The sequence below is a fragment of the Bolinopsis microptera genome, chromosome 10 (assembly GCF_026151205.1).
Source record: "Bolinopsis microptera isolate Bmic1 chromosome 10, MBARI_Bmic_1.0, whole genome shotgun sequence".
Lineage (NCBI taxonomy): Eukaryota > Metazoa > Ctenophora > Tentaculata > Lobata > Bolinopsidae > Bolinopsis > Bolinopsis microptera.
In genome coordinates, this window is record NC_087081.1 from 4,888,631 (window position 1) to 4,906,186 (window position 17,556).

At 34.8% G+C, this 17,556-nt stretch overlaps 2 protein-coding genes across 21 annotated transcripts in view; one reads left to right on the top strand and one right to left on the bottom strand.

Annotated features, from left to right (window-relative positions):
- The window catches only part of LOC134822305 (rho guanine nucleotide exchange factor 11-like), a 70,726-nt gene that overhangs the window by 41,562 nt on the left and 11,608 nt on the right, over nt 1–17,556 (top strand). Inside the window, exons 8-19 of one of the 20 annotated variants that reach the window (XM_063833263.1) lie at nt 1,144–1,182; nt 2,221–2,253; nt 2,414–2,468; nt 2,718–2,816; nt 3,839–3,868; nt 5,105–5,147; nt 6,231–6,366; nt 9,232–9,369; nt 9,740–9,790; nt 11,555–11,593; nt 11,749–11,902; nt 12,144–12,254. In XM_063833263.1, the coding sequence (XP_063689333.1) occupies nt 1,144–1,182; nt 2,221–2,253; nt 2,414–2,468; nt 2,718–2,816; nt 3,839–3,868; nt 5,105–5,147; nt 6,231–6,366; nt 9,232–9,369; nt 9,740–9,790; nt 11,555–11,593; nt 11,749–11,902; nt 12,144–12,254 (928 nt within the window). The remainder of the gene's footprint in view (nt 1–1,143; nt 1,183–2,220; nt 2,254–2,413; nt 2,469–2,717; nt 2,817–3,838; nt 3,869–5,104; nt 5,148–6,230; nt 6,367–9,231; nt 9,370–9,739; nt 9,791–11,554; nt 11,594–11,748; nt 11,903–12,143; nt 12,255–17,556) is intronic. The other 19 variants (XM_063833264.1, XM_063833265.1, XM_063833271.1 and 16 more) reach the window with 19 other exon arrangements.
- Nucleotides 12,535–16,692, bottom strand: LOC134822312 (secretagogin-like). The gene is made up of 5 exons (XM_063833292.1): nt 16,551–16,692; nt 15,500–15,613; nt 15,197–15,358; nt 14,651–14,791; nt 12,535–12,717 (listed from the first exon to the last, which is right to left on the bottom strand). Exons 1-5 carry the CDS (start codon nt 16,653–16,655, stop codon nt 12,622–12,624), a joined length of 618 nt encoding a protein of 205 aa, XP_063689362.1. The 5' UTR covers nt 16,656–16,692; the 3' UTR covers nt 12,535–12,621.

Sequence of the window (17,556 nt, forward strand, 5' to 3'; positions counted from 1 at the left end):
CTAATTTCAATGTGAGACTCTCATGATCATGATTGAAACGGATATGCAATAAATGTGCTTCATTAGATTATGAATAAAGTATTCGAAATGGCGTACTGTATCGAACATATACGATGGTCCAATGAGATGTTTGTAACGCGCATAGTCTGCCAAATGATAAAATAAATCATGTCTCACACTTATATTCGCGCGCTAAATAAACACCGCGCGCAGCAATAGATTGACGATCCAGGTTTTCCACGATTTCCCGGTTTATGACTGCATCAAGTCTGCATGTATAGCGATGATTCATGGTAATTACTGATTGCCACACAAATGATAATTGATGAACATAGTTTTCATAACGTTCATACAACTATATGTCTTAAAAATTTGGGTGAAAACTTTTTGTCGCCGAAATTATTGTTAAAGCGATTTATCCGGGATGAAATTCGACCGATTTTTCTTGAAATCCACCGGCCACCCTTCTAGATTTAGAATGAAGTATCGCATTACTGTCAGAAAGTATCAAACCTGAAACACGATCCTCGTACAATAAAGCATAATATTGAGTAAACATTCCTTACAACACTGAATGATGACGCTCACCTCTAAAGAATTGAAACCCACACCAATATAATGTAAATTCCCAAAACATTTGTCTTTCACATAATACTGAATACACATTCTTACACAGTAGACCTGGACACATTCCATTAATCCTCCAATAGCTCCAGCCCTCTGCTGTCTGCATAGGTAGCCATGGCAACCACCCATTTCCTGCAACCACATAGTCCTTAACTTGTGCTGTATAAGGGCATTATCTAGACACTTACAGGTCCTATTTTTAGAGTGTGTTATTTTTGCTTTGCACGGTTTTCAAGATGTTTAGCTTTGTCTTGAAGTTTGGAGTAAAGCTATGAAATTCAGGAGATTTAAGTTTTTAAACAGGTAAACAAAGTCAGCTCTCACAAGAAGAATTCACTGATCACAACAACATTCATAAGTAGAATTCTAAAGTATTTACTGACAGTAAAAGGCACTTATATGTTTTGTATATCACACGTATTTCCTTGTTGTTATTTAAATGTAATCCTTGTAATTGTAATTCCTGTAATTGTAATTTGTTTTGTAATGGTAACCTGTACTTAACAAACATCTCAGGAGCGAACTGAATGGAATCTGGGCTGATCAGTTGAAGAGGTATTAGTCTTGTGTCACGTTTAAAACTGATTAACTGAATGTATCACATTCTTGCAGCATCTTTTACATTTTACATTTATTTTCCTCTTATTTTGGACTGTAACAGCTTTTAGGAATGAACCGAACTCCTTCATCAAATTTTATTTTGCGTAATGTTTTCTCCTCTGTGGTATAATGTTACCCTTTACTATTATGGTGGATATAGGTCGATGATTTTCATAGAATGTCTTTTATCTTTGTGATGTGATATGGGGAATAGATAGGTTCTTTACATGGTACGCTGGCAAAGATGTTGAGTATGACTAATGACTAATGAATAATGCATTATAGTGGTGCCTCTCCTTCATTACACTAACCACCATTACACTAACCACCATTACACTAACCACCATTACACTAACCACCATTACACTAACCACCATTACACTAACCACCATTACACTAACCACCCTATATTTTACTTCTCTCCTGCATTGCTCCGTTATCTCTGTTATCTTACATTGCTCCGTTATCTTACATTGCACTGTTCTTCTCATTTATTGCTCGAAACATGCATGGAATTCTAAACTTGAAGGGCTCGTGTATGAGGAATGGCATACTTTTAAATCATAACTAAATTTATGAAGATGTTAGTTGTAGCCGGGATGTTCTGAGGGCTCGTGTTATTATTTTTGGGTATGTTCCCTGTGTTGGTTTGTGGTTGGACGCGTGCCATTTTAAAAGTTTTTTATGACTTTATTAAGTTCTGTTATTTATGTGGATTTTGTGACTTAAAATTCCACGTCTTCGATTTGAAGCATTCTTAATTCAATTTGATAATTCTTGATGTTTAGTATCGAGTAGGACAGCTGTAGATAGGCGATAGTTCAGAAGTTTAATGAGACTATGTCTTGAGTCGTTCGTTCCAACTAATTAATTTGATATTTTTAGTTTACTAAGTAGTAAAACATCAAGGAAAACAAAAGTTGAACTTCTTCCAACCAGTTTTCAATATTATAGATTTTGTATTCTCTCATTTTGATTGGCTCACGTTTTCAGGAAGGATACAAATGATTTGCACGAAGAGAAGAAGTAAGTAAGATACATGTTTTTGTTATACTAGAGCGGGGGGGGGGGGCCAAATTTTATGTCTTAATTTTGTGTACGTTTTTGCTGCACTTTTGGGATAATAATATCTCCTGAAGCATTGTATATTGTATATTGTATATTGTTTCTGAATGTATTCCTTCAGTAAAGCACTGATAGCAGCGGTACAGTACGTTTTAGAAGATATTGGAGTTCTTCACGTGAGTTGGAATTATATTACTGATTTAAATATATTATTAAATATTATTGTTATTATTATTATTTAGTTTCTACTCCCTCACAGTCAATACTACACCCTCAACGATATAATCACTTTATTTGATATATTATAAATTATTATACTTCGATATTATTTTGATAACATCTGATGTGTTCCCTTATTTACCTACCTCGTCTCCATTCTACATTTCTAAATAGAACAGTTTCCATCATTTCGAACGTTCCCTTAGGGTTCCTCAAACATTGCTCGAAGTTTCTCTATGAACAAGCGTGATGTAGATAAAATAGCTAAGAAGTTGCACAGCCTGAGAAACAAGGAAACAAGCAAGGTAAGGATATGTTTTAACCATAGTTTGTTCGTTTATGTGTTTACGTTTTGTCTTCAGCTATGGTAAAAACCTGAAAATGTAACTGGAATTGTGTGCTTTTTGTAGTAAAATTGTATACTCTCATAGCATACTTGGGCCACATGACGATCGTGCGTCCTAAGTTAGGACTGTTAACTCCAGTCTTAGTTAACCACGGTTATGTTTGTTTTGTTTGTTTGTTTGTTTGTTTGTTTGTTTGTTTGTTTGTTTGTTTGTTTGTTTGTTTGTTTGTTTGTTTGTTTGTTTGTTTGTTTGTTTGTTTGTTTGTTTGTTTGTTTGTTTGTTTGTTTGTTTGTTTGTTTGTTTGTTTGTTTGTTTGTTTGTTTGTTTGTTTGTTTGTTTGTTTGTTTGTTTGTTTGTTTGTTTGTTTGTTTGTTTGTTTGTTTGTTTGTTTGTTTGTTTGTTTGTTTGTTTGTTTGTTTGTTTGTTTGTTTGTTTGTTTGTTTGTTTGTTTGTTTGTTTGTTTGTTTGTTTGTTTGTTTGTTTGTTTGTTTGTTTGTTTGTTTGTTTGTTTGTTTGTTTGTTTGTTTGTTTGTTTGTTTGTTTGTTTGTTTGTTTGTTTGTTTGTTTGTTTGTTTGTTTGTTTGTTTGTTTGTTTGTTTGTTTGTTTGTTTGTTTGTTTGTTTGTTTGTTCGTTCGTTCGTTCGTTCGTTCGTTCGTTCGTTCGTTCGTTCGTTCGTTCGTTCGTTCGTTCGTTCGTTCGTTTGTTTGTTTGTTTGTTTGTTTGTTTGTTTGTTTGTTTGTTTGTTTGTTTGTTTGTTTGTTTGTTCCTTTTGTTTGTTTGTTTGTTCCTTTTGTTTGTTTGTTTGTTTGTTCCTTTTGTTTGTTTGTCGAGTGTTGATGAGTTTGGACTTTATGTTTTAGTCCCTTAAATGAGAAGTGTGAAGCGTGTGGTTGAGACAGTGTCATAATCAGAGTTTACAATTAATTACCCAATTAATTAGCTCATTATGTAACAAGCTTAGTTTTAAAACTCGTTACAGCCAGTCACTAGAGGTGCTCACTCCCTTAAAGTAAGTTTTATTGGATCCGAGTGATATTACATCTTCTCTCTGTTATGGCAATAATTACTGCTTGCTTTGTAAATAAATACTGTTCAATCGGGGAGTATCTCCGCAAGCAATCGGGGAGTATTAACCGTAATGAGACTGAAATTGTTAACTGTATGCTATCGAATTGAGGACGGTGAATCGTATCGTGGTTGAAATTAATAACACGTATAAGTGCATGGTGTAACGGTTACACTGTTACCACATTATATATCAATTGCAAAGATGAACACTAACAACGGCACGAACCTGGATTGTTGCACGCAAAACTGCTATATTTTGAAACTTATTGGTAACTACATAGTGTAATTACTCTAATTACAATGTAATTATAGTTATTAATCATAGTGTAATTATTGTATTGACAGGAATTGACCACCCTGACTCGCATGCTTGATATCGTATATAGTAAATTAAATTGGTTTTTAAGCGTGGTTTGATTCTTGAAACTTCGAAATTGTTTTAAAACTCTTAATTCAGAATATTACTGGAAATAAGTTTGTCCACAATATGATGCTCAATGTAATTGTATTAAAGACAGGTGTAACAATTCAGATCTTGAATCCAAGATTTCACTGTTATATATTTTGCTGTTATATTGGCTGTTTCTTTAATGTTCACATTTGTAGTTTCTACCCTGTAAAATACATTGGTTACATGGCATGCTGTATCATGTGATGATTAACATTCATCAGCTGAACATATTTAATGCTTGTCAAGTGTTGAATATTCTCCATATATATTGAGCTCTGTTCATTTCGCATTATCATTTTGTATTCTCGCTTGAGTTATAATTTTTATGAAAATAATAGAAATCTGCATGCTCTGAAGATAATAATCCAATCTGGCGGGTGTGGGTTAACATTCAGTACTGATTTGTTTTCATCGCGAATTATTTTGCTTGAACGATTTCCAGGAATTTGGACGTAAGGTCGATTTTTGTGTACGCTACAGAGTGTAACAGCAATTTTTGTGTATGTTTTGGCTTCAATTTAGCTAACTTTGCACCTATAATTTGTATCTTACAGTCGTAATATGAAAATTAACTGTTGTTTTATGACAGTGAACTGTTCTTGTGTATATCCACAATTTGATTTTTTTTGAAGGTATTTTGTTTGTTCCTCAACTATTTTCAATATTTTATCTGTTTTTCAATTATTCTTGATATATTCTCTGTCTCTAAACTAGTTCCCTCGCCAGGGCCTCCCCTCGCTCAGCAACCCTCTCGGACACAAACAACGAGGTGAGTGTTGGTTTGTACGTCTGTACGTTTGTATGTTTGCAGTCTTTTAATGTTTGTGTGTTAATAATTCTACCTAATTCAGGATATTATATAATCAATTAATTTTTTCTTTAGAATTTCTTTTGTAGAGTGGTGATGATGGGGGGTGCCAATTGCATAAAATTGCCCCCCCCCCCCCTCCGGTGATGATTGTGGTTTAACTAATTAATAAAGTTAATGTTGAACGTTAATCGAGGTTGCTAAAGTATGCAGCAGTAAGTGTAATATGAATATTGGATAACTTCTTTATTACAATTGTATTATTCAATCCTTCTTCTCTTTCAGCAATTTTTGGCAATTCTTTATGTTATGTATGAGATTTTAATGATAGATGGTTAATTAAAGTACTGTATATTCCTACAGAATATGTATTGTGGTACACAAGTATTGCCAGAAATAGACCCGTAGCAGGCAAGATTCCCGTTCTGCTGTAGTCGTTGAGGGCTCTTCAATTAGTAGCTAATTATGACTCATATAATTATGAGTCATAATTAGTTTAGAGTTATAGTTTATATTAATTATTTTGAGTTTTACCACGCTGATCATAATAAAATGAAGAAGATCATGCAATTTAAATAGCTTCAGCTGAAAGTTCATGTCTAGTTCCACCGCCCAGCCTCCTTGCCTGTTCATGATGTCAACATGTTCAACATGTTCAACATGTCAACATTTTTCAGTATTTGTTGCTCATAATGTTCTCGTCGCTGGACAATACATTATTTTTATTTATGTGCATTATATTCAAGTTGTGGTGAGATAATTGTAAGGCAGTTGGTAAATCCTTGCTAATGTTTTACACAAAACGCGGAATTTACTTTGGAATCCTAGTCAGTTCCGTGACCGTATGCTGTATATTCTTATATTATATTGTGGATCTGCAAATTTAAGAACCCCGATTTGTTTCATGTAAATTCTTTTACATGTGCATTTAAATTCAACATTAATATTTGCATATCAGTTTTATTCAATAACCTCTTTACTTTACATTTATCTGCATGAAAACATTTAATTAATTATCTAATTAATTATCTAATTACACCTCAGATCCCCTGTCACCGGGACTAGAAAGTGACGGGTCGCGTGACAACCTCTCACCCAGTGGGTACAGTGACAGTACCAGTAACTCTACCTCCCACGAACACGTGGACCAACTAGAGACTCAACATAATAACAACAGATTGTAAGTAAAACACAAGGAAATAACTTCAAGTAGTTTACTTATATTGGACTCATCATAATAACAACAGATTGTAAGTAAAACACAAGGAAATAACTTCAAGTAGTTTACTTATATTGGACTCATCATAATAACAACAGATTGTAAGTAAAACACAAGGAAATAACTTCAAGTAGTTTACTTATATTGGACTCATCATAATAACAACAGATTGTAAGAAAAACACAAGGAAATAACTTCAAAAACAGATAACAGGTAATTTCAATTGACAATAACAGATAATTTTGATCGACTGACAGGAGGGCTGCACGACGGCCAGGCCCCCTCAAGCTCACGGAGATCAGATCATGTCACCAATTAGTGACGTATAATTAGTGATGTGATCCGTCAGTAGAATTTAACTGACCTAGATTTTCTGGAAACTACGTTTGTTCATATTTCATGCTACCCTGATCATTATGAGCTTCTGAAGTCCGTATATACATTCGGAAGGCTGTGGATGTGATTGGTTCCATATACTAACCTTATCGGACCTTATTTGGACGGTCATTACTTAAACGGACATAATTATGAACGGACATTAATATGAACGCTAGAAGGCAATCAAAACCATCAAAAATCCGAATTTTTTTCATCTTTTTTAAAACTTTTTTAATTTTAGCAAATAATTTTTTCCCTGCTCTTGCCGAAGGCAAAAAGATCGTAGGGAATAAGTAATCGGGTTTGGATATATGAGCTATCCCGATGGACCTGCGATGATGACAAAAGTCTGCTCCTTCGCAATATAGACCACTCCCCTATAATTAAGTGTATAGGAAGCGTCTGTTATGCTGCGCGCGACGCTCGGCATGTGTTAGTTAATTGCAGTATCCAACGCGAATTTCAACTGTCAAACGATGCCGTTCAAATTAAATTAGCCCAAAATTTGTGCGCGGCGTACTATATATTCGAGTACATGCAATCCTGCACGCGCGCAATGACAAATTACGATGAAAATATTGCAACTTTTTAACAACAAAATAATCCAATATCTGATTTTTATTAATCGATAAAATTAACTTTTCGTTGCAAACATTAACGGTTTAAGCAGGGAAAATTAATCGTGCGTGGTGTAACCGCGGCGAAATTCTTGTTAAACCCATTTTTCATACAGTAAGCAAGAAACATGATAAAATATGAAAATCGCGATTTGTCGCTGCAAACGTCAAAAATCGCGATTTGTCGCGGAGATTGGGAAAAATCGCGACTCCGCACGTGCCGCGATTTCCTTTTGTCCTTGAATTATATACCTAAGAACACTTGATCGGCTCACTCCCGTTGCATGCCTTTGGCACGTACGTCTCACATCCCTAGATACGAGAACCCCCCTTTATTAAGAGCTCCCGTCCCTTATGTAATCTAAAAGATCATGTTTACTTCTTAATGCACATCCATGATGTACAGAGTTGATATGTGAATTCTACACTGTATCTAGCCCATTTCTAGGTCAGTTAAATTCTACTGATGGATTATATCACTAATTATACGTTACTAATTGGTGATATGATCTGATCTCCGTGGGACCCCTAATAATGAGGGGGCCTGGTCGTCGGCCTCCCGAAAGGAGCAGGAGTTGCAAACCGGCCGTTTTAAATCATTGTAATGACTCGTTGTTATAGCTCGTTGCCAATGCGGGTGCTGTCACCCGTTTTCTCGGAGACGGCAACAGACTGCACGACGGACCGACAGACCGACAGCACAACACCGGACATTGGCCCTCTGCCAACTCCGCCTTCACAGACCCCGGAGAGACCGCCATACTTTGACCGACAGACTGACAGACAGACTGACAGACCTCTTAGAAGCTCGGTTACCTTCAGTCCTATCTATTCTCCTAAACCTCACGCCAGGGTGACTTACTTATTGTTATACTCCTGAATTTATAACCGCCGAGTTTGAAAAATAAAAGCAAGATTTTAGTTTTGTAGTTCCATGCATTGATAGGGGTCTTATGTCGAACAAAGTTTCGCTTCCCATTAAAAGGCAATGCAACCTAGTAAGTACTAGTAGTATAGTACCTGTACTAGTAGTACCTGATGATAGTAAAATACTGACTATTGATGACGGTAGTTACTCTACAAGGTTGTTGGTAGTAGCCCTGAAGTGAAGCATCCTGAGAAAAGGAAAAGTCTGAACTCTTTACTGAAACGGCTCTCTTCGACCTCAGTGCCTGACAAGTACACTTACTAAACTTACTAAACTTATTAAACTTATTAAACTTACTAACCTTACTAAACTTACTAAACTTACTTAAACTTACTAAACTTACTAAACTTACTAAACTTACTAAACTTACTAAACTTACTAAACTTACTAAACTTACTAAACTTACTAAACTTACTAAACTTACTAAACTTACTAAAATTACTAAACTTACTAAACTTATTCAACTTACTAAACTTACTAACTTACTAAACTTACTAAACTTACTAAACTTACTAAACTTACTAAACTTACTAAACTTACTAAACTTACTAAACTTACTAACTTACTAAACTTACTAAACTTACTAAACTTACTAATCTTACTAAACTTACTAAACTTACTAAACTTACTAAACTTACTAAACTTACTAAACTTACTAAACTTACTAAACTTACTAAACTTACTAAACTTACTAAACTTACTAAACTTACTAAACTTACTAAACTTACTAAACTCATTAAACTTACTAACTTACTTACAAGATCGACTGACTACTCACCACTCACTACTGAGACTGTAATGACTGCAACTGTCACGTTTTTATTTTCATTAATCATTTAATTAATAATTTAGTTAATATCTTATCATGCCATTTTCACTTACCATCTAACTAGTGTGAAACAGTATCATATTCAGATTGCCGACAGATACCCCTGTAAAGCGCTGGAAGAGTCTACCCAAGGATCATTCCGTTGTTCCTAAAAGACCAACCGAGGGAATTAACCGTCCTAAATCCGCCGCTGAGGAATCGGAAATGTTCAAGTGAGTACTGCCACTTTTATCTCGAATCTGCCAATTTACTTATTGATCAAGTTTCTTGATCAAGACGTGAATTGGCTGATTTTTTAATCACGTGGTATCAAGTGCAACTAACGGTAATTTCCATCTTAAGACTTAAAGTGTAATCCTCAGGGGACTAATTATAATAATGAATTAACAGAATAAGTGAAGGATTAGTCCCCTCAGGATGGCACTCTTGAAGTATTGGAGTTTGGATTTGGCAGTTAGTTTACTTTATACCTTGTTATTACGTGATACTTCTAGTTAAAATCTAGTGAAGCAATTCTGTAGAAAACGAATCTTTTAGTGGTTATTTATTGGTTAGCTAATTTATTATTAACTTAATACTTAGGTGCATGTCATTGGACGGCAAGCAAGTGTTTGCAATGAAAACAATCCGCCAGTAGGTTTTGTGTTTCGTACCTCTGATTTCTCCTACTTAATTAATGTAAATAAGTGTACTTTACACATTTAAGTTACAACCTTAAATAATCACTCAGCAGTGAAACTGTGGTAAAAGTAAAAACTAGAGCTATAAGGGCGCGGTAAATATGACACATCCATGATACTCGAGATTTACTCTGCACAGATCGACATCTAATTTATCTCACTTGAAAATCAAAACAGTAATAAATGTTATTTAAACATTTTAAGTTAAAATGTTAAATACTCAGAAGTGTTATACCAGCTGCAAGGGTTCGGTAAATATAGCTCATCCTTAATGCTCGAGATTCACTCTGCACAGATTTACATAGAGTTGCACAGATATGCTTAGAATTGCACAGATTTGCCTAATTATGCCCACATATTGAGAATATTCACTTATAATTACACAAAGATGCTGTGTATAGTGTGATGATAATCGTTCTGTAATCGAAATAACATAATGATTATATAGTCATAATCACATAACGATATAATCATAATCCATAATGATCATTATTATCGAATTCTGTAATCGTGCCTTTGCGACTACCGATGAAAAGTGATTCTCTTAAGTTACAAATCACTCTTATAAGGATTGATTATAACAAATCTCTGACGTCACAATTTTATACTTCTGAACATCAATGTCTATATAATGATAATGAGCTGCTGGTAATATAACTAGCTGGTTACACTTACTACACTGTTCCGACTCTTTCATTTCATTTCATGATTACTCTCCCGGTTTTGCTCTATCAGTTGATCATCAGAACAAAGTGTCAGCAGTCATAATTACATGCATATTATTATTTTATTTTCATGTTATTAGCTAATTAATTAACATGATAAAATTCCCCATGTTCACTTTTCAGCAGTCGTGTGTGTGTGTCCGCTTTATCTTGGAGTTGTAATCTTACGTTGTTGTCTAATAATCCTGCTGTTTAAGTTTGTAAGGGATTGTTCACATCGTGCGTTAGCTATCTTAGGAGGGGGGGTTTGGAAAGGCTAACTATAATTTCTATACAATGTTATGTTTAAAGTAGCTTACGGAGCGGGTCCGAAAGGTCAATATCTGGCTTACGTTATATGTGAACATTCCTTCGACCATCATTCTGTGATGAACATGTCCCCTCGCTCCTTAGGATCTAGTGCTACACAGATTGAAATAAGATATATCTTTAATTAATTTTAGATTTAAGTATTTTTACTGCATGTTTTGCACATTTTATCAAAATATTGGGTTGGGTCTGGAAGTAGAAACTAGAAAGTTCGCCAGCTAGTTCTCTTGAGAGAGTTCTACTGAAGACAATAATGTCTCTGAACCCAATAAATTTACCTACTCATAGTGAGATTACTGGGCAGTTGTTCCCTATATGGATGCTGCACTTAACCAAATTATAAAGCTCACCGTTAAATTAGCATTAATGTTCCGCTACTCTGTTTGGTATTGTCTCCAAATACTATTGTCCAATATCTTGCTTTGGTTAAACTAAAATAAATTAATCCTTCCTCAAGGGACATTTTCAAGTTTGTTACAGTTACTTTGTGGTTTAAAACTTTAAAGCTTTAAAAGCACTCTTGTTTAACTGGCCCTTGATCTGTTTATTGGTTACACACACTTCATAAATTGTTATATAATTCAACCAGCTGCCAGCATAAACTTATATTTCACTTCTATTCTTCAAGATTTAAAAGAAATCTCAGTGATCTATTAATCAATAACATATGGATTTATTTTCAGTGATATTTTAAAGCGGCCTTCCTCTGAAGATATGTCAAGGTATTTTTCAGTTTTTATCTCTTCCTTTTTTGTAGAAAATTGCTGCAACAAAACAACTAAAATCAAATTAAAACAAAAGTATTCAATCGTGCGCTAGATCTAACTTAAATGAGTTAAATTTAAAAATGACAAGAAGAACACAGTATTTTTGCCAGCAACAGTTCGGACGGTTCGAACAGATCACCATTCCTGGATCCGAACAGTGTTAACCGGCGGGAGAGTAGGAATGTTAACCTCATTGAGTTTGAGCATGATCCAGATCTGGACATTCCTGATGATATGGTTCTGTGGTCTCAGACTCATTCCCAGGTTAGTAGTCATTTAATTAGATCAAATTAAATTAAAAGCTCGTGTCTAGAAATACACGGTTGAATTTGTTGTCAAGCAATTTCATAAATTTGTCCCTATTTCGTGAAGAATGATTGATTGATTGAGACTCTGACCTTGAGATAAAACATTATAATGCTAACATTATTGAAAATTATCAATCTTAATAAATCTTACATAATTTTACATAATGTTACCTTATATAATCAATCACCCATTTCAGCTGATAAAGACGAGAAATATGTCAAAGAAGCAGATTCAGAGACAAGATGTTATTCACGAATTTGTACACACAGAACAACATTACGTCAGAAAACTTAAAGTGCTCAACGTTGTAAGTTTAATTAATGGACCATTTAGGTCTTTAATCAATTAGAAATCAACTCATTATTTGATTCATTTTGTTGAATCGAGGCTTTTCTTGGGGTAGAACTGGGCTATATTCGTGTGGCCCAAAACGAACTCGATTTAGTGGCAAAATAGTTGTGCAGGCCGAAAAGAAAAGCCATGGTGTTTTGACTTTATTCATTTTTATTATTTTGAAGAAAAAAAAATAGGCGACAACAGTCCATTTTACTAATAATCGGATGGAGTCTAACTTAATTATTAATCAATCACCAAGAGTTAATTGCTGAAAAATTGAACATTGTATAAGTAATAAGTTACTATAGCACACGATTTGCTATTTTAATCTCCCCTCTTTAGCCAGTGAAACTCTTCTGGAGCTCCTTTACACTCTCCTCAGCTAGCAGTATCTTAATAGCTGTAGTGCCAACTGTGTCCGTACCTACTTTCTCCTGGGGACATTCTTTATTTAAGCACTATTAGAACAATACTACTCTATATGGAATAGAGTAGAGTAGAACAGAACTGAATAGAATGGAATAGAATTGAATAGAATTGAATAGAATTGAATAGAATTGAACAGAACTGAATAGAATGGAATAGAATTGAGTAGAGTATAATGGAATAGAATAGAATACACTACTCTAAATGGGTTAAATTTGAGTATTCCCGGTCGGCTCCCAGAACGGCAAAATCGTGGCAATGATTAGAAGATGCCTTGTGAAGCGTTAAGGGGACATACACCAAAAGCTTTTATGCCCTGGCCCTGCTGTTAACGTCATATTAAGAAAGTATACATAAAAACAATAAGATTTGATACATTAAAAATTATTTTTGAGGACCCGCACATTCGAAAAAATAAATATTTTCTTTTTCGAAATTTTTGGAAATTTTGAGAAGTCTGTCACTGTAATACCGATATTTCGGTCATTTTAAACGTTTATTGACTGATTTTTTAACTGAATATTATTTATAATCCGTACAAGAAGCCCTTCAAAGGATTTTATAATTAAAATATAGATGACGAAGTTAAAGACCAAACAAGGTCGAAAGAAGCAAAATTGAAATTTTTGTAAAAATCAAAGTTGTATATTTTACCATTCACCCAGGTCATAAGATATCGCTTCAAAAATTCTTGTGAGTGTAGCTGATGATCATATCCAACTTTTTGGAACAGGATTTCTCCCAATTTTGAGTTTTAAGGTATGAAATGTGGCCTCAAACGACTTAGTAAAATTCATCGTAAAAAGGGCCAAACATGGCAGATTTAAGGCTTATAATGCCTATAACTCAAAAAGTATCAGTTTTTTTGAAATAATTTTTACAGGATCGTAATCAGCTTGGTAAGACAAATCTTTTAGTATCAAATTTATAATAGTTAAAGACACAAAATTTGTAAAAAAATGTGTACAATTTGTACAAAATTTATACAAGGGGGGAGCTTGTGTTCGAGCTAGAAAATTATTTAAGACAATTTGTCTTCTAAAATCACCTATTTGGTACTAATTACGATTCTGTAAAATTTATTTCAAAAAAAAACTGATACTTTGTGAGTTATAGGCATTTTAAGTCTTAAATCTGCCATGTTTGGCCCTTTTTACGATGAATTTTACTAAGTCGTTTGAGGCCACATTTCATACCTTAAAACTCAAAATTGGGAGAAATCCTGTTCCAAAAAGTTGGATATGATCATCAGCTACACTCACAAGAATTTTTGAAGCGATATCTTATGACCTGGGTGAATGGTAAAATATACAACTTTGATTTTTACAAAAATTTCAATTTTGCTTCTCTCGACCTTGTTTGGTCTTTAACTTCGTCATCTATATTTTAATTATAAAATCCTTTGAAGGGCTTCTTGTACGGATTATAAATAATGTTCAGTTAAAAAATCAGTCAATAAACGTTTAAAATGACCGAAATATCGGTATTACAGTGTCAGACTTCTCAAAATTTCCAAAAATTTCGAAAAAGAAAATATTTATTTTTTCGAAAGTGCGGGTCCTCAAAAATAATTTTTAATGTATCAAATCTTATTGTTTTTATGTATACTTTCTTAATATGACGTTAACAGCAGGGCCAGGGCATAAAAGCTTTTGGTGTATGTCCCCTTAAGTGAGGGGGGGGGGGGGGGGGGGGGGGGGGTCGCTACACTGTGTATTTGTGTAGCGACCCCCCCCCCCGTTTAGTGTGCAGACAATACACAATTTATTGCAGATCTTTAATAATTGTTTTCGTGAAAATCTTATTGGAATGTGAAGAGGATTTCTTGTACAGGCAACTAGGTTAAGCTGTTTACCCAGGCCTTGGCCATTCCTGTGGTGAGTAGATAAACACTCACTAATTAGAACTACCCATCCCAGTAGATGATTATTAAACACTCACTTTAACCCGGTCAATCCCGGACTGGATAACAGAAAGGCTCAGCTTTAGACCCAGATGTCGCGCTATATCTCCAACGAAAGCGTGCATTTCAGGTCCCTCGATAGTGTCTGACTCGTTGGAATCATAATGAGATAGAATATCCTGCGGGGAGCCATTTTAGGGCTAAATAAACGGGCAACATAGGGAATGAATCATTTGTTTACCTTATGAGAGAGATTTGGTTGCAGTGTTTTGTATTTTACTATCTGTAATTAAGAGCTTAAACATACATGATTGCCTTGACGTGTTTACTGTTCATAATGTTCTGAAGGTAATTCAGGATTGAATGAACTGCTAAAAATTTGATATCTGGTAACACAAGAAACCAATAACCTTGACATGTTTGCTGGTTATAATCACATTGCCCCCCCCCCTGGTAACACAAGAAACCAATAACCTTGACATGTTTGCTGGTTATAATTTGATATCTGGTAACACAAGAAACCAATAACCTTGACATGTTTGCTGGTTATAATTTGATATCTGGTAACACAAGAAACCAATAACCTTGACATGTTTGCTGGTTATAATCTTCTGCTTGATAATCTTGTCCAGGAAGTTCTCCTCCAGTTTCAGATAATCTGCCAGCTCGCTCATCTCGAACTTTCCATCCTGGTTCACATCGTGGGTATCCATGACGTTTATCATGTCAGCTGTGTACTTCTCTACCTACAGATATTAGGAGGTTCTGCCTGGCTACTGCATAGTTACAGCATAGTTACAGCATAGTTACAGCACATTTAAGTTTTTAAGTACTTGGTTACATCTTAGTTAGTAACCAAATATAAAATATACATTATACTTAGTTACCTCCTTAGGGGTGATTTTGGCGCAGTCCTTCTTTAAAAACAGGTCCTTCATAAACTGACAGAACTCCGTGTACTCCAGGTAACCGTTTCCGTCGTTATCATAGTGAAACCAAACCTGGCAGAGATATTATCATAGTGAAACCAAACCTGGCAGCGATATTATCATAGTGAAACCAAACCTGGCAGCGATATTATCATAGTAAAACCAAACCTGGCAGCAATATTATCATAGTGAAACCAAACTTGGCAGCGATATTATCATAGTGAAACCAAACCTGGCAGCGATATTATCATAGTAAAACCAAACCTGGCAGCGATATTATCATAGTGAAACCAAACCTGGCAGCGATATTATCATAGTGAAACCAAACCTGGCAGCGATATTATCATAGTGAAACCAAACCTGGCAGCAATATTATCATAGTGAAACCAAACTTGGCAGCGATATTATCATAGTGAAACCAAACCTGGCAGCGATATTATCATAGTAAAACCAAACCTGGCAGCGATATTATATGTATCATAGTGAAACCAAACATGGCAGCGATATTATCATAGTGAAACCAAACCTGGCAGCGATATTATCATAGTAAAACCAAACCTGGCAGCGATATTATATGTATCATAGTGAAACCAAACATGGCAGCGATATTATCATAGTGAAACCAAACCTGGCAGCGATATTATCATAGTGAAACCAAACCTGGCAGCGATATTATCATAGTGAAACCAAACCTGGCAGCGATATTATCATAGTGAAAACAAACCTGGCAGCTCAGCGATATTATCATAGTATAAATTTACAGAATGAAGTTTAGACAAATGCATAAAAGGTTATTCAAAAAGTACATCCTTGCAAGACTTTTGAAACACCCTATACACAATTAAAGTACTAAAAAGCATGTTTGTTGATTTATTTCCCCTACTAGCCCCCAAAAGTATTGCTAGAGATCTTAAAACGAAATGGCCACGTGATGGCTCAAAATGACCACGCGATGACTCAAATGACCACGTGATAAGCGACAAGGACAAGCTGGTGTTACCCTGGTTACCTGCATGAACTCTGTGCTGGTTAGCTTCTTGTTCTTCAGTTTTCTGAGGTTACTTCCACCTAGAACTTTAGATTCCTTGCTGAACAGGCCACTCAAACAACTCATGTTTTGCCTGATTCGGTTTTAGTTCAAGAAAACTACAAATTTTTTCAAGAAAACAAAAAAGTTGTGTTGATCATGCTAAAATGGGAAAATTGCGAAACTTAACTTTTAGTGTTAGGTAGAAGTCGATTTTTTTAGTTGCAAAACGGAACAACTTTAGAAAAGAAAATTTGAAATAACGTCAAGTTAATAATAGACGATAGAAAGGAGTATCTTTTAACAGCAGCAAATAAAAATTAAATTTGGCAACCTTGTATGTTTTCGATAAAGGTGTTCGTCACACTGTAATTATTAAAAATGCTTGAGTTTTTAACAATAGAGTTTGACGGATTCCCACCATAAATCAGTAAGGCAAACCACACTACCAATATAGCGAATTTTGTGTAATTTCAAGTACAAAGTCCGGTATAAATTAAACAAACTATCCGTGAACTAGGAGCTTGTCACCAAAGTTTTAGAATCCGTCCACTAACCTGAATGCGTCATGCCGTTATATTACAGTATTAAAGTGTTGAAAGTTAATGTAGGAGGCTGTCAGTTTTATCTGTGATAGCTGGAGCTTTGTAAATAATTGTCTTAATGTCACATGGCTAGACATGGGAAAGCAAAGGAATTCTTATAATTTAATGATTAGAAACTAGCTCCACTTTGTACTTTACACGTTTAATTGTAAACACAAGTATCAAGAGTCAAAAATTTCAAGACGGGCACTTTTAGATGTAATAGAATGACTACAATCCAAACAAGAAAACTACTGATCTCTTCAATATGTGCTCTATTATTAGCTGTCCAGTACAGTACACTACCCCGTTATAAACACATATTTACATGCAAATCATACAGACAAATAAAGCATGACCAACTGACGTCATCATGTCACGTGACCAACTGACAAGCTTGAGGT

Excerpts from the sequence above, each read along its gene's own strand:
- LOC134822312 (XM_063833292.1), bottom strand. The coding sequence starts at position 16,655 with ATGAGTTGTTTGAGTGGCCTGTTCAGCAAGGAATCTAAAGTTCTAGGT. Across the intron at positions 15,359-15,499 it reads CCAAAATCACCCCTAAGGAG|GTAGAGAAGTACACAGCTGA; the intron begins GTAACTAAGTAT and ends TAATATCTGTAG. Across the intron at positions 14,792-15,196 it reads TAACCAGCAAACATGTCAAG|GATATTCTATCTCATTATGA; the intron begins GTTATTGGTTTC and ends GGCTCCCCGCAG.